General features: G+C 46.5%; 3 protein-coding genes across 3 annotated transcripts; all 3 read right to left on the reverse strand.

The window, feature by feature from the left end:
* Positions 1 to 3,256: 3,256 nt before the first annotated feature.
* On the reverse strand, positions 3,257 to 4,791 carry LOC127767317 (uncharacterized). Its single transcript, XM_052292605.1, has one exon. The coding sequence runs from the start codon at positions 4,452 to 4,454 to the stop codon at positions 3,447 to 3,449; it is 1,008 nt and encodes a 335-aa protein (XP_052148565.1). The 5' UTR covers positions 4,455 to 4,791; the 3' UTR covers positions 3,257 to 3,446.
* A 3,716-nt stretch (positions 4,792 to 8,507) lies between these two features.
* Positions 8,508 to 13,854, reverse strand: LOC127767318 (probable mitochondrial import inner membrane translocase subunit TIM21). The gene is made up of 7 exons (XM_052292606.1): positions 13,647 to 13,854; positions 13,022 to 13,043; positions 11,808 to 11,959; positions 10,521 to 10,699; positions 9,550 to 9,598; positions 9,342 to 9,461; positions 8,508 to 8,795 (listed from the first exon to the last, which is right to left on the reverse strand). The coding sequence occupies exons 1-7, from the start codon at positions 13,761 to 13,763 to the stop codon at positions 8,637 to 8,639; spliced, it is 798 nt and encodes a 265-aa protein (XP_052148566.1). The 5' UTR covers positions 13,764 to 13,854; the 3' UTR covers positions 8,508 to 8,636.
* Positions 13,855 to 17,143: 3,289 nt separating this feature from the next.
* On the reverse strand, positions 17,144 to 21,611 carry LOC127768582 (probable disease resistance protein At1g61300). The gene is made up of 2 exons (XM_052294190.1): positions 20,477 to 21,611; positions 17,144 to 19,843 (listed from the first exon to the last, which is right to left on the reverse strand). Exons 1-2 carry the CDS (start codon positions 21,494 to 21,496, stop codon positions 18,113 to 18,115), a joined length of 2,751 nt encoding a protein of 916 aa, XP_052150150.1. The 5' UTR covers positions 21,497 to 21,611; the 3' UTR covers positions 17,144 to 18,112.
* Positions 21,612 to 26,548: the final 4,937 nt, after the last annotated feature.

Raw genomic sequence — 26,548 nt, forward strand, 5'->3', positions numbered from 1 at the left:
AGCAATGCCCTACCCTTCTCCCGCGTCGCTGCCGCCATCGACACCGACGCCCTCCCTTCTCCCCCGTCATCGCCCCCCTCCCCCCCCCGGCACCATGCACTGCCGCGGCGCCGCCCTCCTCCCGCCTCGCAGCCGCCACCGCCGCGGAGAAGAGTGAGAAAGAGGAGGAACCGAGGAAGGGAGAGATGAGGAGAAAGAAAGAGGAGAGAGGGCGATGATGTGGCCTTCCTGACATGTGGGATCCACGCTGACTTAGCCGCCACGTCGGACAACCCTGGGGTCAAAACCACCGAAGGACCTAAACTGAACGGTTTCGTGAGTTAAGTGATGCCATATATCCGGTTTTTGTGGTTGGGGGATGATTTTGTAACTTGATGACAAGTTAAGGGACCTCCGGTGTATTTTTTTCCTTCTTTTTTCTCTTTGTCAGCTATCCGGGTTTAAGAGAATTTTTTGTACACGACCTAAAGGTCGCTACAATGGATATTATATCTCTATCTCTTCTATGCTTATTATAAAAATTAAAAATGTTTTTACTAGTACTTTCGTAAGTCATCTGCGTTTGAGTCGGGTTTTAAGTTTATTCGCTTTTGGAATTACATATTTTTATTTGAGTAAGTTGTTAAATCTATTTGCTTTTGGAAATATAGAAGGAGTCATATAAGAAATCTCTTAAAGAAAACTCGCATGCTAACTTGAAACGATCGGACTCCTAATTATAGATTATGATCTTGTAAAAATAGTATCCAATCAAATTTCTACAGTGAATGTCACATTAACTAAACCATATAATAATAATAAAACTAAGATAGCCTTCACCCGTTGCAACGCACGGGTATTTTTTTCTAGGAAAAGATACAATTAAAAGCAAAAAGTACAAGTTTACATCATAGTTAGTTGATTAAGCATATAATGTCATATGCAAAGAAAAAAAATTCACGTGAGACCTTATGGTCCTACATATCAGTTTGTGGCGTTAGAAACAAACTCAGATATTACCACTAGCATCATTTAAAACAGTATAGATATTAAGATATAGATAGTTTGACACATAATTTGCATATTGTACTTCGCAGTTTGAAAACTATTCGCTGAGTGAAAATGTATGACTTAGACAAAAATTGTTATGATTTTCATTTTTTGGAAAAATGTGAGTTATCTGCTGGTTTGAGATAAGCAGGAAATGGATTGTGGGCTTGTAGAATTGTACGGGTTTCTCTGGACCGCATGAATTCTGCAGACATTTTAAAAAGTTTAGTTCAGTTATGTAAAAATCTTTCCAAATTGCCCGGGGGGAAAAGTTGTTTTGAAATTCCTGCATTCCATATTCCAAAGGAGACTACTAGTCGGCATTGAATCAAACTTTAATAATTCAAATTCAATTGCTTATGATGAACTGACGGCAAACGTTCGTAGCAGTGACAAGGAAGGCAGCCATCGACATATGGTCATTGGTAGTAAAGAGGCAGTCAAAGCGTGTGCTTAATTAGCCTTCCCCCAAAACAATTGTAAATCAATACTCATGTCATGTGTACGCAATCAGACGCCGCTACAGGAGCCGAGATCGCTACATGATTTTTCATAAACTAAACTATAGCGTACACTCAAGTCAGAACAGTGACCACCTAATAAAACTGCCACAACAGCGACCAGGTCCACACTTAGATAATCTTGCCTCAACACGCAATGGAAAGTAGCTGAATCATACTGAAATAATAAACTCTAGTTTAAACTTTAATTAAACCACATGATTCAGCCCAATGGTAACTACTACCCAAAGTTGTCAAAATCTCGACTCTCTCTTACGATTTTACGACTTTACAATTCTAATTAAGGTGCTTGATTCTACGATTCTATATAGGTAGAATCTACGATTTTACGATTTTTTTATGTATGATTCCAAGATTGTGATACTACTAAGAACTTCTGATTCCGATTCAGGATCGCGATTTTAGTAACCTTGCTATTACCATGTCCCAAGAGAGGATGAAAGATAATGTTTCACACCAGTGAATGAAATCATTTTGTATTAGTATCATTGAAAAATTTTGGAGGAATTTTTGCAAGAATGAACTATTTTTTAAAAAAAAAATCCTACAGAATTGTTGTGTTTCAAAGGAGCCCCAAAAGTTGGAGTTTGATTAGTGTACATCCGATGCACCTTCAGTTACTCCCAAAGAGCATGGCATCATCAGAACTTTATATGCACATGGTTGTAAAGCCAAGGGAAAGAGAGTTGGAAGACAAGGATGCTACAAGCATGAGCCGTCCTGCTCCTGCACAATTGTAGCCACAGCCACTAGCTTCTGAAAGTGACAAGATGCTAGTGTCAATCAACTATATCCTTAAGCTTGCTTCCAATGCACGATGAACTCATTGATTTTGTACAATAATCTTGACCAGAGACCCATTCCAGTTCGTTGGCCTGATCACCGGTACCTAATCATGCTCGAGGGGAAGTCTGAAGGCGTTATGCAGATGACTCTTTCCTTCAGACCTTTCTTATAAAAAGCAACGACCTTTTCTTTCGAAATTCAGACAATGCACGAGGCTAAAAAAGCTGGGATTCCATATAGCCAAGTCAAACACTTTGTTCATTGCAGATCGAATTGTAGGGCCAAATACTATGCAACAAAAGTACATTTACTATCACTTCTAAAACTCATTGTCGCCACCCTTCAATTTCATTTCATCAGAATCAGATTCTCTGCAGTCCTTGCATCAGTTTACTGCAGTGAGTATGTACTTATGTGCTGTTCTTGCATTGGCTCAAATCGCAACCAGGTGAGACATCAGGTGAAAGCTCCAACCACGCTCCAACCACTTCGGCTCAAACTGGTGAAGGATTGATTGATGACAAGCTGACAACGAGAAAGAGCATAAGGAAACAATTCTCAGAGAGAAAGCCTCCAAGAACTGGCTCGCAGAAGCCATCAGTTGTGATGTCCTTGCTTGATCAAACTTGACATGTCCTGAACCACCACATTGTCACTGCATCATTGCCGGTTTGTCCCATTCACTTCTCATGGCACCATTCTCATCTGCCAAAATGGTGGCACTCTGACCTAACCGAAGGGTACTAACCCGGACATGCTTATGCCAAATCGGAGGTTCAAACTAATTATACCCCAAAAGTGTAGTACACGTGTCTAATTCGAAGCTGAATATCTAATGTGTGCTATAATCAGGAAGCTGCTCTCAAACACCCTATCGAAAAATGGAAAAGAAACTCTGAAGATTCATCAGAAAAAGTTCAGAATGGCTTCAGAAAACTTGTCCAAGAATTGAACAAATTTGTTTCAGAGAACTTATATATAAGCATGAAAAAAAAATTACAACTGTGGTTTTCTCATTGTGTGAATCATTGTACAAATGAACAAAAGGTGAGCTAAGAAATGGTTTCCTTTTTCTTTTTACAGATTTTTTTTTTCTGACGAGTAGTAGTATCATACAGCGCTATGGCAGAGGCTTGATTTCCATTGAGATTGTCTCGTCTCCAACCATGCCAAGAATCTGTAGACCTTGCCGAAGACGCTGAGGAAGACGAGGCCGGCGACGAGGCTGTACGCCAGCACGGCGACGGCGCCGCCCTCGATGGCGACCCAGCCGACGAGGTAGACGGCGTCGGCCGCCACGAACACCCAGCCGGCGGCCTCCAGCGCCGACCGCGTCCACGCGCTGAGCCGCTCCTCGCCGTAAATCCGGCACACCATCCGCGAGCACAGCGCGAAGATGATCGCCAGCGCCGTCTTGGAGAGGCCGCGGTACCGCACCGCCGTGCCGCCGACGACGAGGGGCTCCATGCGGCAGAGGCAGGTCGCGCACTCGCCGGAAAACTGCGACCACCGGAGCGCCTCCAGCCCCGTGTAGTAGGGGAGCACGACGGCGTCGAGGTACAGGCTGGCGTGCAGCACGCCGGAGACGGTGGACGCCTCCAGCACCGCGTACCGGATGTCGCCGTCGGCCTCGTTCCGGAACGCCAGCGCCGACGCCTGCAGCAGCAGCAGCAATGCCGGGCCGAGCTGCGCGAGCGGGAACACGGCGTTGATCCGCTGCCCCTTGGCGAGCACGAGCAGCACCAGCGGCAGCAGGAACGGCCCCGACGGGAGCAGGTACTTCCTCCTGATCCCCCTCACCCCGCCCGCGCCGCCGCCGCCGCCGCCGCTCCTCGCCAGGTCGAGCACCGTGAACGCGAGCGTCGAGAGGAAGCAGTACGCGGCGAAGGCGGCGACGAGCACGCCGACGGCGGCGTGGTAGTCGCCCGGGTACGAGCTGTCGCAGTAGTAGTGGTACGGGCAGGTGACGAAGTCCGTCGTCTCCTCCAGCTGCCACCTCGTGCACTTGAGTATCTGCCTCACCACGGCTTCTCCGCCGCCGCCGCCGCCGTCGTGCGCCGTCCACGCCGACCGGCCGGCGCCAAGAAGCGGCGCGAGCATCTGGTCATACGACGACATGGCAGCAGCTGTCTCCTCCTCCTCCTCCTCCTCCTCTTCTTCTTCCTCTGATTCTTGTCCTGTCAGCTATATGATGCATGCCTGCATTTGGTGGCTAATGATGGCTTGTCTCTCTCTACCTTCCAACTCCTCTCCTCTCCTCTTCTTGCTCTTCTTGTTCTTGGATGTTGGTGTGCTGCTCTTGTTGCTTGTGTAGGGAGGGAGGGAGTTGGAATTGGATAGGGAAGGTTTAACTGGAGCTCTCAACTCAAGCTGATATTGCCATGATTGCCCTTGCTCTGAATCTTCTGAAACTCTGATAAACTCTGAAACAGTGTGCATTACCACCCTTGGAAGAAGATTCAGTGGTGGTGCTTAGTCTCTTAATGGATGATTAGCCTGGTTAATTAATTTGGGGTGGTGCAGGGGTGTTTTGGTCAGATTGTGTTTCATGGTTTGCTGTCATGGTGGTTGGAGGTGAAGAGAAGACTGAAGGATTGTTTGACTTTGTTTGTAGTACTGGATTAGATTGGTAGGCCAGCAGGGAAGTAGAGGAGAGAAGGGAACATTTGTGTTGCAGTAGTAGTACCAAGCTGTTAGTTAAAGTTTGTTGAGGATTTGGTGAGGAGGAACTAATTAATCCATTTCCTTTGTTTTGTTATTCATGTTGATTGGACCTGCATGATTAACATCTAGCTAAGCTATATGTTCATCTTCTGATTATTTCATCTTCCCAAAAAGGTCCACACTGACAGAGAATGATGGTGCTATCATTTGGATTCTGAGGCATCATCTAGGTAAGTCTTTTATTCACCATGAGTGATTGAGTGGTAGTACTAATTAAGGGTTCCCTTTTGTTATGACTTGGTCTCTAGGGAATTATTTGGTAGGTGGCTGATTAGCTGAAAGCCAGGTAGGCCATGATCCTGGAGGTAGGAGGAAGGAGGGGAGTTTATGGTATCCCAGTCCCTGATGTATTGTGCTGTTCATGTCTCTTATGAGATGCTGTTGCTAGTAGCACAAAACCACACCTCTGTGTTTTTACATAAACTAGCCAAATTTTGTATGGTCCTAGGGATTTCCTTGATATTTGCATAGGTGACCCCAGCTGCCCACTTGGAAGAAGCTGTAATATGATTTGATATGATATGAAATGGATATGGCAATGCATCATGTGGGGAGAGTAGTATTACTTCTTTAATGTCACCCCCTAAGCTGTGATGTTGTTCTGCTTGTCTTCTCTGCTGAACATGTGATGACAGACACAGAGGAAATGGATAGGAAATAATAGTGGAGAATTGGCAACTGATCAAGATATTGGGCATGCTTTAGGGAGACATTTTGGTGAGAAACACAAGCAACCGATCTGTTTCAGGTACTTCCTGGCCCTCTGGATTGATTTGAGAAAACTTCAAGCAACTTTAATAACATTTTGATGTTGAAATTAGTGGCATGTGGCAAGCTAAATAAGAAGAAACATGTCATCGAAAATGACTGTATAAAATTATTGTGAAGCATATGCTTTGCTTGCGAAGACCGTGAAGAATGTTTCAACATCCGAAGCGTCGGCCAAGAACGTAGTACGAAGGTTAGTTTCTTCTAGTTCTATCATTAATTTGAGCAGGCCTTGCCTGCATCATGCAGCAGTGACTGCCAATTATTCCAAGCTAATATGCATACGTCAGTGTGTTTACTATGCAGTTGAAACCTTCATAAGTCAATATCAAAACACCTTTCCAGACCAATGCTGAGAGATATTATTAACCCATCAGAAGTCACTGGTACGCGCCAAACTTCTTCGTTAGGAGTACTAACTACTAACAGATTACGATGTGTGCCTCATCAACAGCCGTAGGTTGTCACCGTCTAGAAGAAACAATGGGCCTATGAGATTAAAAAGAGTGACATAATTGCTTGTGTCAATTGGTCGTTTAGAGTTCAGCAAAAGAAAAAAGAATGATATAACTATTCACTGGATTGTTGATGGGTTTTATCTACCTAGTTATAGGGATGAATTAAAATATTTTGAAAAAAAAAACTTAACGAATAACATACAGCAAAGTGCTCGTAGTAGAATAAAGTCTTTTGAGAAAAATGTATTTTTGAAAACGTGAAGGAAATAACACGGTAGTAGTTCGGTGAATAATCTGAAAAGAATGTGAGTAGCTGTAGTCTATGGACAGTAACCCTCTGTCTCTCTGTGCGTGTTTGTTACGTTGACCTGCTGATTCGACAGAGATCACAAATCAACTATCTTTTTGATTCGACGAATCACCTAATCCTGAGATCATTTGGTCCTGACAACGAACATAAGCTTCCATGTTCTTAGCCCATCACCATACAATTTCCTTGCGAGCCATGACCGCTACACCGATAGAAATCGAGAGTGAATGAGATCTTTGAACAGATTGGAATCGACAACACGATGCATCCACAGGAAAGAATTGAGCCCCCTGAAAGATACACCCACTCCTTGCATTGTGGGAGCAGGTAGATTAAAATCTAAAAGCTAAGCTATACCAGTAGTCGTAGCTTGGCTCCAATCAGGCATGCTGATCTAACAGATGAAAGCAACCCTGGTAAAGGCTGAACCAAATAGAGGCTTGATAGTGATCAGATGGATGGATTAGTAGTAGTAGCCATGCTAAGCTCTGAACCTGGCTCTTGCAATTGCAGATGAGAGACAAAAGGGCAAAAATAGAAGAATATGTGTCCAGCATATACAGGTACTACGGAGGAGTATGTGCAATGTGAGAATGGCTCTGGTCTATGAATGATAAAGTAATGAGGTGACCGAACCTCTGAATTTGCACGACCTTTGCACTGAAAGCAAGTGAGAATCTGCACTGGGATTTCTGATCTCATTGTGGATAAAAGATGACCAGGGGTCCGGAAGTGGCCTGATCATTGGGGACGAGTTACAAACATGATCATGCAAAAGTTGACATTTTACCTGCAAACTGCGAAGTGTCGTTTCACTTTTGAAATGTTGGTGGGGCGACGTGTTTGAAGAAATTGAAGTACATCTTATCGGTACAGAGAACATATTGCAATTTTTTTCTAATATTATTATTTTAATTGAAAATTGTAAAAATGGTGGCCGCCTGTTTTTTTTTTTTTTGCCAAAATAGGGCCGCCCTATTTTAGAAAAAAAAAAATCCGGGCGACCACCATTCATACGATGTACCATTAAAATAATAATAATCCCAAAAGAAATTCACAGATTACTCTTAATTCTGAAATATAGGTAACGGTAGAGTTGTTCAATAAACGGAGCCCAAGCTTTTATATATATAGAGAACGTATTTAAAAATCCGTACGGGCCGCTATCATTAAGCTTATTTTTCATCATAAATTGGTCAGGTTCTTCCGAATAAAATTTCCACAGAAAAAGAACTTAGCAAACGAAGAAACTGCACATAAATTTAGGAACACGCCTTGAAACTTTTTAAAAATTAAATTAAACCTACAACTAACCCGCTAACCCAATAGTTGCAAGTGCACATACGTCAACTGTATGATTTTTAAATATGCATGATATATTTAACAGGTAATACGTAATTAGAGAGAACTACCAAATCTCCCTAAATTTGCCAAACTCACCTTTTCTGGGACGTTAACTTCTAAAAATATTTGAGTGGTTAAGATGAATGCATCTAAACCACGGTAAAACACAAATCGCTGGTCAGGGGAATGAATGGTCAACTAAAAATTGTACTACTTGTTTTTCAAGAACTTGGAGATTGCTTCCCGTCAGCCCGTGTATGGCCTTTACCTCTGGCTCTGGCTTGAAATAAGTAAAAGAATTATGAAAGGTTATCGAATACATTTTTTCAAGATATCCAGAGAACATCGGACGATCCATATAAAAGAAGATTTCAAATAAAACAGGAACCGAACTCTGGTAATCTTGCTCTTGTTTCTACCATTGTTTAAGCAGTGATATGAAAATTGTGATGTATGCATGTATCTTAATGGCCTTCAGCTGAACAAAGTAACATTAGGTCCTTCCATGCTACACCATATTTAAGATACCAGAAATGATCAGACTCAGATAGTTGTGCTACTGGGGAAGATCAAAACTCAAAACTTTGATTAAAGGATGATTTCTAAATATGAGAGATGTACACATTGGATAGGTAAGTGTGGAGGCATGAACCTTACAACAATTCTGCCACTGCTAATTGCTTGTTTCTTGCATCCTTATGCTGGTACGTAAGATTCTAACATTAGTTGTGCACGATGCGGAGACACAATCTCAACAATAAGGTATGTGAACTTCCAACTCCTGTCATTGTTATCTTTGAACATCTCTGAATACACCTTTCCAGCTCCATGTGGTCCTCGGATATAGAAGTTTACCTAAATAAGATGAGTGTGTTTCGAGTGATCAATCAAATTCAACCGTGTGCATAACCATGCAAACTATATGTCTTAATATCAAAACCCGTCCTAATGCCCCCTTTCCCAATAAACAAAGAATTGTATCTTCACAGAATACATGGGACAACTGAGAACATGTTTGCATTAAGCAAGGATAGACCATAAAGATTACACCCGACGATCTAGTTGTAACCAAACAACAGTCAAGTGCAAGAGCATACGAAGACTATTACACAAAGAGCAAAGTATCATCGAGAAGGCCATTACACGATGATATCTACTTCTAAGTATTATTATTGGCATTGACTCAAACAGTCTTTCTAGTCAAGAAGCTTGTGTGCTCATTTCTCATTTCCTCTTGCTATGTTATCATTCACAATCTCCCCTCAGTTAAATGAAGCCATTAGCCCATGCCATATAAATATAATAAAATGTCAAGGAGCATGTGTCCACACTAAACTTGAGTGGCAAATAAATCAACATACTTAAAAGAGACAGAACAACAGAGGCAAGAATATATGCTACCTCCACATGTTCAACACCGTCCTCATCTGTCCAAACCTTGTTAGGAATGCGCTGCCGAGCTGCACGATTTCTACTTTCATTGCCATATCCAGTAACAGGATACCCAATTTTTGCTGTAACCTGACAAAACGTGTGAAAACATGAAGTTGTACCAAGGGGAAAATATGATATGTATGAAGGAAGTGGAATAGCACTAATGTCCACAAACCTGACTGTCATTCTGTACTCTTGCTAGCGCTTTTCCAAAAATCTTGTACCTGTAGAATGGTAACAGCAGTGCAAGCTCTTTCAAATTGCATATAATAACATATGCATTTAACATAAGAAAAAGATTCGAAGCACAAAAAGAACTTTCACTAGGAAGTAACAAGAACACCCATGCTAACTTGCTAAGTGACTTGCATAGGATCAAATCAGAAATGTGCCATGGCACTCTGCTGCAGCATACAAGAAAAAAAAATCCATAGCTTACTGATTGTTTCTTTAAAGTTTGGCACCGTTAGTGGCTACATGTGAGGGTCATAAACAAACCTAGAAACATCTGGATTAATAAATGTGTGTGTGATATTAGTTTTTTAAAAAATAAATAAAAAGGAACTATTTCCATATTATACATAATATTAACGCTACAATGTGAAGAAAGACCATTGCACGGTGCATATTTGTAGGACTTACCAAATTATCATAACTGGTTAGACTTGAATGTATTTTACTGTCATAAGCCATACAATTATGCGAGCAACTATATTATTAAAGTACCTTTGATTTCATTCAAAATGGAGGCTTCCTGAGGAACTGGTTCATCGTGGAATCTTAAGCCATGTGAAAAATAGGAGAGGCAGGGGTTGGATAAAAACTGAAATGGAAGAAAGTGGTAAAAAGACCACTGAAGGCATGGAGTGCATCCAAAGATTTGGGTTTGGATAGGAGTACGAGGAAGTTGGCGATCCAACATCCAAGTGCCAGAACTACATAAGAATTTACATAATTCTTTCACTGGTATCATTCCTAGTAGTATTAGGAATATGTGGAAGTTAGAGATCCAACATTTTGGTTCTCCTGGCTATACTTGGGTTTCACCTCTAGTCCACCCAGCTTCCTGGGACTAAAGATTGTAGTACTTGTTGTTGAGCTAAGTGCCCAAGTCAAAAGAATTAACAATTAATGCAGAAAACTTACTCTTTTGGTTCAAATATAAGTTCTTTGAAAACAGCATATCCAGCCACTGCTGCAATTCCAAGTCCCGCAACTATTACAAGACTGTAGGAAGCCCCTTCAGCAAATGTCACTGGCTTCTCAGGTATGTTGTAGGTAGGGGAATCAAATGGATCTTCAACAGTTTTCAGGTCTTTTGTACCCTGAGGATGAAGACATCAGTCTTTTATAAGCAATAAAATAAGAAATAGAAAACAACAAATCAGGGGGGAATGTCTGATAAAAATTACAGTTCGAAGCAATGTATATGTTGAGATTACAAGGCAACAAAAATGTGTCAGGTGATTAGTTTGTTGATGGGAATTATGATTTAATTATTCTCCAGCAATACGGTGCCAACTGAAAACCTAAGACCATAGACAAGACTGCCCTGCCAGTAAGGAGGTATGGGGCATAGAGCAAACCTGTCTCTTCTACCTCTATTCCCTTCCTCTCTGCCTGGGAGCTGCCCTTCCTCTCTCTTATAACTCCAGCCAGCAAAGATTGAGGACCACATTCAGCAGCCAATGCCAGGAGGGTGGAGGTGAGAGGAGCAGTGAACGTCTTGCCATCCAGTTGGTTGCCCAGCCTAACAAGAAGCCTACCCAGACTGCCATGCCTTGCTCTGACTTGGACTGCCTTTGGCTAATTATGCAGCCTCCCAGCTTAGATTGCTGAGCATGGGCCGCTCAGGGTGACTAGGTGCTACTGAGTTTCTTAGGTGACACCTAGGCTTTGTGGTCATCTTCTTTGGAATTCCCTTTTTGTATGAGGTAGTACTATAGTCTACTCTTCTGGCTTAAGTAAAATTACGGAGCATATTTGGGTAGACTGAGATTATGAACACCAGAGCACCTAGCAGTTAACTATGTTGATATAACGAAAAAACATTATATTTCCGACATATACGGAATCACCCCTATCTCATAGCAATTGAATAACTCTTAACTTTTTTTTCTAACAAGATTATTCACCACCACATTACTGAGATGATGCCCATAAATTAGTCAACAATTGATCCAGCAGTTCCCTGAGGCAAGATTCCTGACAGTTTTGATTGTATGACATGAAAAGAAGCCTACTCAAGATTACACATGTATGCATACAAATGCTCACTGAGGTGGCATGCTTAATAGTGTCATGTATTGTACTTGATAATCTGCAGTAACATGGCCAACCACATTGATGAAAATTGTACTCACAGAGGATAAAAAAAAGCAGGAACAAAATATTGAACAATTTAAATAGCAAAACAGACAAGCTGTTGCTTACCTCTTTTGGGTTCTGCTCTGAAGCTTGTGTGGAGTAGGATGCAGAAGGCCTAACTAAATGAGTAGATACTTTGTGGCTTTCACGCTGTGTTGTGAGAGGACTTGAAGGGTTTGACTTGATCATGTACCACCTTGATTTTTTTAAAGATGAGGCTGCAAAGTTTCCCAAAAGAAAATTCACTCAGCACTAAATAAATATAGATAACATGTTGCAACTTGCAAAGCATTGTTGGTCAAGATCCAACAAAAAAGAACATGAACGTGAGACTATTAAATGTCTGAAAATTAATAGAGTTATGATGACTTGATGAGACCATACAGATGAGAAACAATTTTCTGTAAATATGAACTTCATTGAATGTCTATTGAGTATTGATCTGAGGTTTAATGCCTATTGAGTATTCAGCACAATTTCGTTAGAGAAGCCAACAACACAAGATTCACTAATGTCTTTCAATTTTGAGTAAATAGCATACTATCATTTTGCAACAACTTAAATCATTTCAGTCTAGTAGGTTTGATGTATGAAGAGTATGCTTGACTTAGTATTACAAGGGCAGTGCATTCAGTAATGCTCTCTAAACCAGTATATGAAAGAGTACGTACAATATTTGAAATTAGAATATGCAACTCTCTGTCATACTATGCTTAAAACATTAAAAAAACAAAAAATAAAATCTTTGATCAGCAGATAATATATGTTTCATAAAGAAAGCATATTATATGTCAGCAACTAGCAATTCTTTTGATGTAGCTGAAAAAATATTGCAAGAATTTGAATAAAAAATTGTGACAAGCAGCAGGTAGGCAGATAAAATAATTATATGTAGATTGTCCCTAAAAGTATGATCAGGAAGGAACCAAAATTGAGGTAGCAGATGAAATTTATAGGGATGCGAGTACATTTGCCACCACACTGTGAGTTTAGTGAGCATTCAGATACATCTAACATGTTATTCTTATTTGCACTATCAATTTAGCTTCTATGCTTATTTGCAGTTAAATTAAAGCAAAGTAAGTAACAACATTTATAACATGTAGTGTAGGAGATGTTGTGCCACTCAGCACAAGAAACAGCGGTCATTTCTTAGATGCAATAATACCCAGAACATCTTAAGAAACATGGATGCAACCATATAAGAAAATTTGAAACTTGCATAAATAGACACTTGATGAACAAAGTAGAGAGCTTCAGGATTGAAGATGAGCTTAGACCTTCAGCCTTTGCAACTTCATGCTGAAAAAAAAAAGACGAAAGGTAAAAAAAAAAGACATATATGTCACCTAGAGCAGAAAACACACAAAAAAAAAACTATTAGTTTATCACACAATGAACAGATTCAACAATCTTCTTAAGGATCTATTCAGTCTCGGATTAGGAACAGTTAAAAGTTGAAACAAGGTCAGGATAATGGTGTATCTATATAGAAAATAAAAAGGTCGGAGATAATGGTGTGTCTATATAGAAAAATAAAAAGTCACTATTCATTACCACTATTAGAGTAACAAATCAAGCATTGCTTTAGGCTCTAAGTATATAGATTCAACAGGAACCACATGCTACAATGGCGATAAGACTCCAGATGAGCTCACCGCATAACCCATTGCCCTAAGCAACAATTAATACTTCAGTGAAACCTGCGCCTGGCATGCGTTAGGTCCGGCTCAGGGACCTAACTAGGGCATCACATTACCGGAAAGCTCACTTAAACACGAAGCTATCAATGAAACAGCGACAGAGGCATGCGAGCCGGTGTCGGCATTCCGCCGAACACCTCGGAGGCGCGCAGGGGTTTAAGCGGGTTTAGGGTTACAACCTCCCCGGTTGCCGCGGGGTTACCTTGGGGATGGCGCCGCCGAGGGGAGCGCGCGGCGGACGGCGGGAGGAGGCCTCCGCGGCGGTGGAGAGGAGGCGGCGGTTCTGGTGCTGTAGCAGCCTCGCGATCCGGGACGCCATTGAGGGGGGGAGTCTCTCGCTTGTTTTACTTGCGGAAGGGGAAGGGGGGAAGGAGAAGAGAGGGGAGAGCCGATCGAAAGGAGGTTGCGGTGCGGTTGGGTGCTCGCCTTTATTTTTGCGGCGATTCGAGGTGTCCGACGATTACGAATCCAACGGCGATGGTGGATTGGCGAAGGGAAAGCTGGAGGCTGCAGGAAGGGTGTGTAGCAATTCCCTTTTCAATCCTTACTCTTTGTTTTTCACGTTTTCATTTCTCGAACAATTTTTAATATATATATATATATATATATATATATATATATATATATACACAAACACAATATATATATATATACACACACACCGAGTTTCGTAACGCCAGTAACAGTCGCCCCCCTCCCTCTCCTCCTCCGCTTTTCCCGTTTTTAACTCCCTTCGCAGTACCGCTATTCTTTTCTTTTTTTTCCTCCCACCTCCTTCCGACTTATCCGTTCCGCATGCAGCACTCCAGATGCTAGCATGTGTTAAGTAAAATATTTACTGCAGTTGGTCCATTCTCACTAATAAAATTATTTTGTTAATCTTTTTCCCACTTACATCCGGTAATATTAATTCCAGTAAAAAATTCCATAGCAAAATCAGACCTGGATATCTATCTAGTTAAAATTTTACTCCCCTCTATTTAAACTTAGTTAAAATTTTACTCCCCACAAGTTAGTTAAATTTTACTCCCTCTATTTAAACTTAGTTAAAATTTTACTCCCCACAAATTAGGGGCTCGATATTACTCCCCGTATATTTTTCACACCAGTTTCCGTGTGTTAACAATAATATTTTTGTTACATCCTTTTTGCATTATTATAGTTAATAACTCATTAATTGTTGAATAAATATTTTATTACTCACTTAATGACGGCACTGTGTTTAATACGATCGTATACACATTTAACTCCCTGAGTTTAAAAAAAATTACAAATGGGAGTTGAGACCAACTTAGGGTAAAAAAATATCATTGGATAAAAACAACTAAACAACGCTGGATTACAGGATACGGGCATTCGTCAGGCGGAGTCGCTGAGGACATGGTGGTCCTGGAGCCTAGAGGAGACGTCCTCCTCTATCCTCCACAGCAATGTTCTGCAACTAGTGCGGTATGAACCTCTGAAGGTAGCGACGACCTCCTCATCCCTGACCGTCGGATCCATGCTCCCCTACGTCGAGCGCAAAATGTACTTCCACCACCGGCGAGGGAGCAGCCTCCACCACCGGTATCCATGGAACCACTGCAGCAGGCAACAAGGCCACGTGGCCCGCGAGGGCACCGTCGATGTCATGGAGGATGGCCGGCATGGCACCAAGGCTGACACTATTCATCGATCCTCCTGCTCATGGAAGTTCCATGGCACGCTCCTAGGGAGCGACATCCAGTGATGGTAGGGGCTGCGCAGATCGATTGTCGACTGCACCGTTCGCTAGTTGCTTCGCAAAAAACAAGCCATATCCGGCCGTAGAGCCCGGCCTACTCATAGACAACGCCAGTGCTTGCCGCCACGCCCCTCAGCACCGGGATCCATGCATGGCACCCTCAGCATCCCTGACCATGCATGTACGTGCAACTGCTGTGTAGATCCAAGATGAAGGATGAGGCACATCTATTCTCCCGAGTCCTGAACCGCCTCCATCCCTGTGGCCGCCGCCGTAGGCCCGCCATCGAGGCAAGCGCTTGGGAAAGCATTGTTGCCGGCGCCATACCAATTCAATTTGACACCGGTGATGCCGACAGGTAGAGCCGGATACCGATCCGCCACCAAGTCTCGTTACTTATCACCGCTCACGGCTTGGATCTCGTTGCACTTTTAAAAAATATCATTTATTTTTAAAGTTTTTAGTTACTCCCTCCATTTCAAAAATATAAGACACAACCCAAAGACCAATAAATAATTATTATCACCTTATAGTTTGGATTAATCTAATAAATACAATGCATGCACCCAATAAAATTAGAGATTTTGATAGTGGAAAATTTAAATAGTAATATTTTAGTGAAGAAGATGTGTTAGTTAATAACATGTATGCATGTATGCCTTATATTATAGAACAAATCTAAAAAGTAATTGTGACTTGTATTATGGAATGGAGGGAGTAATGATTAATTTAATCATTACGCTAATAAATTATCTCGTTTTCCATGCTAGAACAAACGGATCTGAACCAACCTAAAGGCTTGTTTTGCCAAAACCTGGTAAATTTTTGTGCTAGTATATAATTTGAACTAGTGAGGCGTACGTGACACGGTTAAATTTGCCATGATTTTGGTTGGACAAAATTTAGCTTCAATCCAAACAAGCCCTTGCTTTACTCCTTGTTTCATTTGTGGTTTTTTTTTTTTTTGTGGTTTGTTTTTAACCACTCATCGTCTCTTGAATCTGAATTGAATCGAGTGAAAACAATTATCACATATATTCAATAAAAAATGGCATTATAGGTTTGTTTGCTTCGCTACCATGTTAAGATATTGGCAATGTCAAAATATAGGTAAAATTTGATTGAGTCCAATGGCACATTTTAATAGCAAACCAAACACTAGCCAAAGTACTATTAAGAATTTGATATGCCATATTTTGGCTTCAAATGAAAATGACCATGTATTTCTACAATTATGTTCATGTCAACATATTTACCTGATTACTTATATAATACACTCGTACTAAAGTATCCTATGATTTAGCAAGCGGCGTTTTGGATGCTTTCTCCTTGCACCAGTAAATGTTTATTTAGATCCACATCTCAACATCTCTGTTCTTCTTCCTCTCCTCTCCTTAGTTGAGTATAGACAATATCTACATCACACCCCTTTCTTTTATGGCAACATATCCTATACACACAGGCCCTCACGTGTACACACGTGCACACCAACTAAAAAATGTCACCAAAAAATCTAGAAAAAATCATACACATACTTTCAATTGTATTACACCTAGGGTTAAAATCTTAACGTCAAATTCATTATATTTTAGCCGTAACAAAAAAAACAAAAAATCTGACAGTTTTAAGGTTACAATTTTGTCAGAATTTTATCTTTTTTTGTTATTCTCTATGTAGAATGAATTTGAAGATGCGACTTTGCACGTAGATATAATGCTATTGAAAGTACATGTATGAATTTTCCTAAAATTTTTTGTGATAATTTTTAGTTGGTGTACACGGTATGTACACGCGAGGGCATGTGTGTACAGGATACGCTCCCTTCTTTTATACCTCTTTGTTTGTCCAGTCAAAGCTGGTAATGAATTCATCATGGTGTGCAATAGATCTTTTAAAAGCTTTCCACGTGACAAAAGCTGGAAAACATCCAAACAGGTCGTAGATTTCATACATAATAGATCTCATACTTTGAGAAAGGAACGAACTGAGTTTAGCTTTATTCTCACAAGAAAAAAAAGATATAACGAGATAAAAAAAAGAAAACTCTAATCAGCCCTTTTTAGTGACTGCTTAGGTAATTAACCGATCCATTTAGCTGCAATGTCCAGGTGCAGCCCAAACCATGGCCCATAGCCAACCCAGCCTGCTACTCCCCAGGCCGGAAGGGCCCCCCCCAGTAAACATCAGCATGTCCTACGTCTTAGGATGTGTTAGTTCACACCAAAATTAAAAGTTTAATTGAAATTGGAACGACGTAATGGAAGAGTTGGAAATTTATATGGACGTGTTTAGTTCACGTTAAAATTGGAAGTTTGATTAAAATTAAAACGATGCGACATAAAAGTTAGAAGTTTATGTGTGCAAGAAAGTTTTGATGTGATAGAAAAGTTGGAAGTTTGAAGAAAAAGTTGAAATCTAAACCAGGCTTATGTGTAGAAAAGTTTTGATACGATGGAAAAGTTGAAAGTTCGATGAAAAAGTTGGAAACTAAACCAGGCCTATATGTAGAAAAGTTTTGATGTGATAGAAAAGTTGAAAGTTTAAAGAAAAAATTTAGAACTAAACTCAGCCTTATAATCACGTCGGGAATTCAGCCTTATAATCACGTCGGGAATTCGAGCACAAAACTAGTATGAACATATCAGATATTCAAGTTTGCTTGTTTGTAGCATAGGATATAGTTTGAGCAAAACAAAGAAAGAAGTGCAATGTTCAGCGGTTGAGTTTTCCTTTTGGCAACGAAACACAAGATGTTCAAAAGAAACCGTCCCAAATTTAAAGGAAAATGAAAAATAATCCAAATTAACAGTCACCAAATTTCCCCCGACGTTCCTTCCCTAACAGATCAGCACGTCTCCAAAACTTCAACCTCTGCATCGGAAAATCGGATGCACGCACGCGCGGCACGGCGCGGCGAGATTGCAGCGACGACGACGTTGTTTTGTTCAGATCAGCACGGGCGCGAAGTAGGACTTGACGTCGTCGCTCGCCCACTGCAGCGCGCCCCACCAGTGCTTGTCGCACTCCACCCTCACCTTGCACTGCCCGCTCGCCGCCGGCCGCATCGGGATGCGCCTCAGCCGCGGGCAACCCCTCGTCTGCACGCGCCGGAGCTCCGGGAACGCGCACTCCCCGCCGTCGCGGCGGATGGCCTCCAGCTTGGGCAGACCCAGCAGCGCCAGCAGACGCAGCCGCGGGAACGTCACCAGCTCACCCGCCGCGCTGCCACCGTCCGCGGCGCCGCCCAGCAGCGTCGTCATGCCGTTGCACCCGCTGAGGTTGAGCGACTCCAGGTGCGGGAGGTGCTGCACCCACGTCAGGTGCGCCACGGCGTGGCACGCGCCGATGGCCACCTCCCGGAGGTTGGACGCCGCCCCGTGGGACCACGCCACGGTGCGGAGCTTCGTCAGGAACCCGAACTTGATCACCTCCAGCCTCGGCGCGCGTGCGTCGGCGACGATCTCCTCGACGTCGGAGGAGTAGATGGTCATCTCCCTGATGCTCTCCTGCACGCCGCCAAACTCCGCCGCGTGCTGCGCGGACAGCAGCGGCAGGGACCGCGTGCCGTCCTGCAGCTTGCGGAGGTGGAGCGACCGGGCGCGCACGCCAGGCGCCAGCCTCGCGAGCCTCGCCACGTCCCTGGTGCTGTCCAGCCACAGGCCCAGCGCCGTCAGCTGCGCGCCGCTTCTCTCAAGATCATCAATTACCGGCGCGATGTAGTCGTCCGCGATGGAGACGATGCTCGCGGTGAACAGTTCGAGCACCTGCAGCTTCCCGAGCCGTGAGATCAGCCCGGCCGGTATGGTGATCTGGATGTAGTAGTTGTCGCGCAGGTAGAGGTACTTGAGCTGACTCAGGTTGCTCAGCTCCATCGGCAGCGACAGGATCCTGTTCTTGGAGAGGTTGAGGTACTCCAGGTTGACCAAGCAGCAGATCTCCATCGGGAACGCGTCGACGATGCCGGTCTCCTCCATGTCAAGGTAGGTCAGCCTTGTGAAGTGCTGGATCGCCTGGATCATCCTCTTCGGCAGGGCACGGTTGCACTGGAGCATCAGCGTCTCCGGCTGCGCGTCCGCGAGGGCGCCCCCCGTCTTCGCCGGCACGTCCTCGATGCCGTTGTGCATCAGGGACACCCGCCGCGCGTCGCGCCACAGCGCCTCCTCCCGCGGCGGCTCCCTCAGCCCGGCGCCGGCGCGGACCAGGCACTTGCCAGGCGCGAACCGGAGCGCCGCGTCGCGGACGACGTCGTGGAGCCTGACGTGCGTGTCGGACGGGAACATGTTGTACCGGTGGTTGTCCCCGCGCTCCACCAGCCGCGACGCCTCCAGCACGGAGATCACCGAGTGCGCGAGCCGGTGCGCCTCGTCGACGTCGGCGAGCTCCGGGAGCAGGCCGAGCCCTGTCCAGCACTGGACGAGCTCGTCCTTGGAGATGTTGTGATCCTCCGGCCAGAGCGCGCAGGCCAGGAAGCACTCCCTCGCCATGTCGTTCTCCAGATTGTCGTAGCAGAATTTCACTATAGGGTGAGCGATCTTGTCCGGGCCGGGCGCGCTCGAGAGCTTCGTCTTCTTCAGGGCGTCGAGCGCGTCGCCCCACTCCTCCGGTGTGCGCTTGCTCGACATGGCGCGGCCGACGGTGACGAGGGACAAAGGCAAGCCCTTGCACTCTGAAGCAACCTGTTTAGTTGTAGAACGAATTTATTAGCAGTTGTGAATGATGGAACAGATCAAATGTAAATGAAATACATCAACTAAACTTGATGGCACATAAGTACATAACACGTTGATAAGTCGTGCAACAAGCCAGTGCAAAAGGATTGAAGAAACAGAAAGATTATCATGGAAAATAGAGAAACAGAATTGTTCGATTGCCTTTGTGTAAAACGGAACACATTTTAAAATCTTCTGCAAGACCATTCTACAAAGGGTAGTATTGTACCATAACCATTGGGTGATAATAATCTGATAGCATTCATTTGTGATTTGCAATTTGGTAGTGGCTGGAAAGAACAGGAAATCACAGAGATGATCCTGATTTAAAAAGGTAGCTAATGTTTATCGGAAAATCCATTTATTAAAAAATATACAAGGAAATTCAGTTAGCGGAGACATGAGAATTTGACCATCTCATTTCTCAATCGAAATAAATCCTTACAGTTAGCATCAAACCTAGACTGAAACTTAAGCATGTACCATTGTATGATCTAACGGATGGAAGATATCTATTTTTTGAAGGAAAACTGAAAATGCTAAACGTAGCGCTTGTTTTGAACCAATCTGATTTCAAACAAAGACAGATCAAGTGATTACCTGTCTTGAAAGTGCAGGAATCCGAGGGTGGCGATGGATCGTCTCCTCGCGAGCGTTGGCCTCGAACAGGTTCCACGCATCCTCCTCGCTCAAGCACTCCATCTTGATCTTCTTGCGGCATCCCATGTCGGCGCACACCGCCTCGCTCCTCGACGCCACCACCACCTTCCTCACCCGGCCGGCCACCATGCCGAGCGGCTGCGGGATGCCGACCCTCTCCAGGTCAAGTCGCTCCCACACGCCGTCGAGGAGCAGCAGGAAGCTCTTGTCCCTGAGGAAGCTCAGGATGCCGGCGGCCTGCGCCTGCTCCGTCGGCGCGTCGCGGAGGCCGAGCACGCCCACGACCTCCCTCTGCAGCTTCGCCACCGTGCAGTCCCTGGAGGCCGCCACGAGCAGGACGTGGTCGAACGGCGCGACGAGGCCGCACGCGTCGCGGACGTGCGTGAGCACCGTGGTCTTGCCCACGCCCCCCGCGCCCCAGACGCCGAGCGCGGCGTCGCAGTCGCCGAGGAAGCGGAGCGCCTCGTTGAGGTAGGGCCTCGTGAGACTGGTCCCCGGCGGGAGCTCCAGCTCCTCCGGCTGGCGGAGCAGCGGCGGCGGCGCCTGCGGCGTGGACAGCGCGGCCTCGAGCAGCGCCTCGCCCTGCTCACGGAGCGCGCGGACGGCCTTGAGCTGCTTCTCGGCCGACCCGGCGACGGGTGCCGTGGAGACGAAGTACTGCACGAGGCGGAGCACGTAGAGCTGGCCACCATCGTGCCGCGCCTTGAGCGACGCGACCTCGTCCTGCGCCTCCTGCACGCGCCGCAGCCACGCGCGCGCCAGCTGGTCCGACTCCGGCGGCGCGGGCTCCACCTTGAGCAGCTCGGACCGCAGCTGCAGCAGCGCCTCCACGGCGTCGGCGAGCTCCTTGACGCGCCTGTCGGCGTCGGCCAGCGGCTGCCACCACTTGCCGAAGACGAGCACGAGCAGCGCGCCGCCGAGGGCGAGCGAGGCGAGGACGGCGGCGAGCTGCATCTCCATGGCGCGCACAACTTGCGCGGGGGGAACCCACGGAGAGGAGCGATAGGCGTGGACGGAAGAGTGGGCGGCGCTTCCGAGGACGGAGAGGCGGGCGGGGGGGCGCGCGCGTTTAAGTGGAGGGGGGAGGGGGTAGTTGGGGTAGTGAGGAGGAGAGCCGAGAGCGCCGAGTGTTAAATGGCGCAATGAAGGCGAGAGCAGAATTAGTTGGACGCCTCATCACTCGCTCGGCCTGTGGGCTGAGAGGAAAGCCTGCGAATCGCCGGAACGGGGTTGGAGAGGACGACAGCATAGGTGGAGAGCCCACGTTGCTGAGGCAACCTGCACCTGCCACATTCAAGGCGCTCACCAATGGATCCATCTCGGAGAAGATAGACTGCAGTTGAGGCGTAGGCTGTTTGGTTAAATGCTTTAACTTACCACAGTACACTTTATACTGTTATACCGTTTTAGCGTTGTGTTTGTTTCATTGTCTTATGGCAATCCATACTTTCTTACCATCTTACCACACACGTCGTAGACTTAATCTTTTACCTAACTTTGCCATAAGTGTGGCTTACAATTTGTAGGCCACAATGGCTGCCTAACATTGTCTAAAGTGAGTTATGTCAATGTTAGTTAAGAACCAAACAGCCCCGTACTCTCTTCGTCCAAAACAAAGACAACCTATGAGGGGATGTGGCATCTCCTAGTATAACGAATCTGGACACTTCGCTCCAGCCCAAGCCTCCGACGACGGGTCTCCGCTTCGCTCCGTCCGAAGTTAGCCTTTATACGTGTGCAAATAAATTTGGATCACAACTCAATAGTTCGTAACCCTCTGTAGTCCTGGTTGTATCCGAGACTAAAAATAGCTATATTTAGTCCCAGGTGAAATAATCGGGAATAAAGATCGTTACCAACCGGGATTAAAGATGAAGAGACCAGGTCCCGATTGGTAGTTTTTTTTGTTTTTTTATTGTTTTTAACTCCTTGCATATTGATTTAACTCCATTCCCAAATCATCACCAAATCGTGAAATCCCCAAATCATCTCCAAACCACATAGCATACATCACAAATTCTCAAAGATGGTTACATCACAAATTCTAAAAATAACATCACATATTCATGTCACGGTTAAATATATCACAAATTCTCAAGAACAAATTCACCACAAATTGTAAACAAACAAATTCTTCCTCCCAGCCTCCCCAGCCCGGCCACCGCCGACCCCGCCCGGTTGCTGCCCCGTCTCCTCCACGTGCGCCCGGCCGCCGCCCAATCTCCTCGTCGTGCGCTCGGCTCGCTCCCAGCCGCTCCCCGCGCTGAGATAAGGAAAGAAAGGAAAAACAGGTACAGGAAAGAGAGATAAGGAGATGGAGGAAAAAATATAGAGGAGACATGAGGAGTTTTTGAGGATGGGAGAAGAGGATAAGTCATAGAAATTATATATAGTGTTTTGATTTTTATTTTCGGTTGGTAATACCAACCGGAATTAAAGTTAGTATCTTTAGTAAAAATCTCGGGCGCCCTGACACAGCCTGACATGGAATCAGCCTGGACTAAAGATGATCTTTGGTGCCAACCGGGACTAAAGATCACCTAGTCCTATTGTGCTTTTAAATCGGGACTAAAAATACTTTTTAGTCCCGGATGGATTTTTAAGTAACAGGGACTATTTTTTCAGGCAATAAGGAACCATTTTTGCTGTCCATGTCTCACTTACACGTGAGACAACTGATCCAATGCTTAACATTTGGCAGCGATCACTTTTCAAAGTGAAAAAAAATGCTTCAAGGGGTAGTCTAAGGGCATCAACAATATGAGCCACTTCTTGGGTGTCCTCACTATCTGAGAGATTTTAGGGGTACTCACCTCTACAATGCAGGTCACATCTGGGTAGCCCAATGAGTATCCCAACTCAAAAAAGACTCTCTGTCTCTCTCTCCTCTTCCTCTCTTTCCTATTCTACCCCTCTCTTCTCTCTCTCTTTCTCCATCATCCACGCGAGAGCACCGAGAGAAGCCCAGGCCGCCGCCGCTCTCTCCCCCCCTCTCTCTCTCCCGTGGAAGGTGGTGGCAGCGACCCCGGAGGTGGCAGATCCGGCACCGCGCGGGTCGCGGCGGCGGACAGTGGCGGACGGCGAGCGCATGGCGGACGAGGCGGCGGACGGTGGCGAGCGCCGTGCTGATCGCGGCAGTCGAGGCGGCGGACGGCGAGCACGTGTAGCGCCCGTTCCGTCGTGGCGCTTAGCGGGAAAACTATCTCTTAAAAACCCTAATTGAGAAATCTGTTTCTTTGCTTGTTGTCTAGTGTCCGTGCCATCTCAGATCTCAAATCCCCGATCTATCGTCAAGTTCAATCCCGAATCCAAATCCTTCCCGAATCAAATCCCTCCGCAAAAGTCTATTTTGCCTCCCTCGGGTTCGATGGGCCGAATCCCTCTCGGCCCATCTCCCCCTCCCTCCCCGGCTCTCTCTCTCTCTCTATATATCTCTCCCCACTCTGCCGTGAGCCGCGCCGAGCCCTCCCTCCCGCTCTCGCTGCCATTCCCGCTGATGCCGCCCAAATCGCCGCGCCGCCCGCGCGTGCGCGCGCCATGGTGGCCGACCGGCCAGTCGCCGCCGCCGTCAGCGCCTGCCCCGCGTCTGCCGCCCGTGTCGCCGCTCCACTCCAAACCGTTCCGCCGTCATCGCCGTCGTCATCAACCCGGCCCCGCCACCGCCGCGCGCTGGCTTCCAAGGGACGGAGGCTGAGCCCCGCCCCCCTCTGCCGCATCGCCCCCTCTCCCTCCTCCTTTTCCCCAAAGTGGCAAGGAGGCAAGCCCCTTTTCTTCCTTCCTTTTTCTCTTTTTCTTCCTCCGTCGGCGTCATTCCCCTTCTCCCTGTCGCCGATTTGGCCGCTAGCCGAAGCGCCAGCTCGCTGGCTTGACCGTCCAATGTCGGTTCCCCTCTCTCAAACCGACATTGTCGCCCATATAAACCCAAGTTTCCCCCCTTCCTTTCCTCTCCCATTCGCCCTCGCCCCACCGCGCCATTGCCGTCCCTCTGTCTTTCTCGCCGACCGCCGCCGTCGTGTGTGCCGGAGGAGCCGGTGCGCGCTAGGACGCGGAAGAGGACTCCGGGCGCACCCTCTCCTTCCTCTTCCCCGGCCCGAGGCCGGAGAGATCACTCCCGTGCCGTCGGCCCATCGTCACTGCGCCCCGTCCGCACGGTAGTGCATCTCCCCGTTCTCCCTCCTCGATCCATCTCTTCCCCTTAGTTTTCGGTAGTAGCATGTGTAGCCTCCTCGTAGCTAGCCGGCGCCGCCCTGACTCCTGCCGTCGCTCGCCGTGTGCTCGCCACCGTCGCCGCCCGAGCTCAGAAGCGTCTCTCGTCGCCGGCCTCCCTCGATGCGTTTCCTCCTAATCCGGCGCAAGGGGTGGGTTCCCGTAGCCGCGTAGATGCTCTCACCACCGGGAATCGGCCCCTCGTGACCTCGTCGCCGTTTCCCTCTCCCCTCGCCGCCGGCTGCCGCCGCTGCAATCCGCCGCTGTCGAGCTTCCTTCGGCGAATCCAAGCCGTTGGCTCGCTTCCTCTCGTTCTCCCTCGTCATTCCGGTGTACACCCCGTTGCCCCTTGTCGTCGCACGGCGTCCCGGAGAAACCGCCGCCGCCCGCCGTCCATTCGTGGCCGGTGCCTTCGTCTTCCTCTCGACAGCCCGCGTGGCTGCCACGTAGGCGCCACGTCGGCGTCACCTCGGCCGCGACCGGATCGGCTAACCCGGCCAGCCGCTCCCTCCGTTTCCCCCCCCCCCCCCGGCGCGGTCCACCGCGAGCCGTGAGGCTGCGCGTGGGCTCGTCGCACCGCGTCCTCCGCGAACCGCGCGCATGCGCCGTGCCTCCCCTCCCCAAACCCTAGCATGCCCCGCGTGCACCTCGCCCACGGTGAGCCGAGCCGCCGACAAGCGGGTCCCACCCGGGACCACGCAAGGTGGACCCGGCCCACTGGCTCTCTCTCTCCACTCCCCGCCCGCGCGCGCGCCTTGGGCCGCCTTCTTGGGCCGGCCGGCCCATTAAGCTCGGCCGAGCGGCCCCTTTCTCTCGGGCCGCGCCCTAGCCGCCCGAGGGAAGTCTAATTTCCCTCTCTCCTTCTTTTCTTTTCTTTTCTTTTTCAAAAAGGATTTAAATAAATCCTTTTCCTTTAGACCAAAAATCCAATAATCTTAGAAATTCAATATCTTCCCAACCGTAAGTCCGTTTGACTCCGATCAACTTCCAAAATTCCTCAAATCTCGAGATCTATCTAATGGCACGCTTAGAGGTCAATAATAGGGCTTTATTTTCGCCGTTTGCTGAGTTGTCCCGTTTCGCGTGTAGTTTCGCAGCCCGAAGACCCGAAGTGCGAGGATTTCGAGGATCAAGCTCAAGATCTCGAGCGAGGCAAGCCACCTTTGAACATCTTGAGCCTATATTTGAACTTAATTATGTTGCTTGAAAAATATTATGCATTGATAGGATCGCACTTAATCTGCTTGTCCAATCTGCAAGGCAGATTGGCGGACCTACCTAATTTGTTGCATTTGACCCTTCCATTGTAATTGTCATACCATGTTCCCTTGTACCCACCTAGTTGCGCCTCGGTAATCGTGCACTCTGCACGGGTATCGACGGTCGCCTTCAAACTTAAAATCTGAGAAACATCTTGGGTAAAACTTGGGTTTTACAAAAGACTTGGAAAACCCGACACCTGGGTCGGTGCTTGCGAACTAAATGAATTTCCAAAATCGTGGACCGGGGAACGTATCGGGTGTACGGTTTCCCACTCTTGCACTTACGGACCGTTTCCTTGGAATTTCATCCGAACACATGACAAGTACGACCACATGGGTGGAATGGGACACCCCTGGCTGAGTAACTAGCTTATCGGGGGAGCCATAATGCTAAGAGACATGTGGATTCGCCGGGGTGGTGTCGGGGAGGACCCCTGGGCTTCCTGGCACAGTATGGTCTGGGACCTAATCTGGTGTTGGTCTGGGACCCCTCTCGTTGGCATATGGTGAACCTGTGTCGGCTTTCGAAATGCCTTGTCATGAA

Source organism: Oryza glaberrima, chromosome 3 (assembly GCF_000147395.1).
Source record: "Oryza glaberrima chromosome 3, OglaRS2, whole genome shotgun sequence".
Lineage (NCBI taxonomy): Eukaryota > Viridiplantae > Streptophyta > Magnoliopsida > Poales > Poaceae > Oryza > Oryza glaberrima.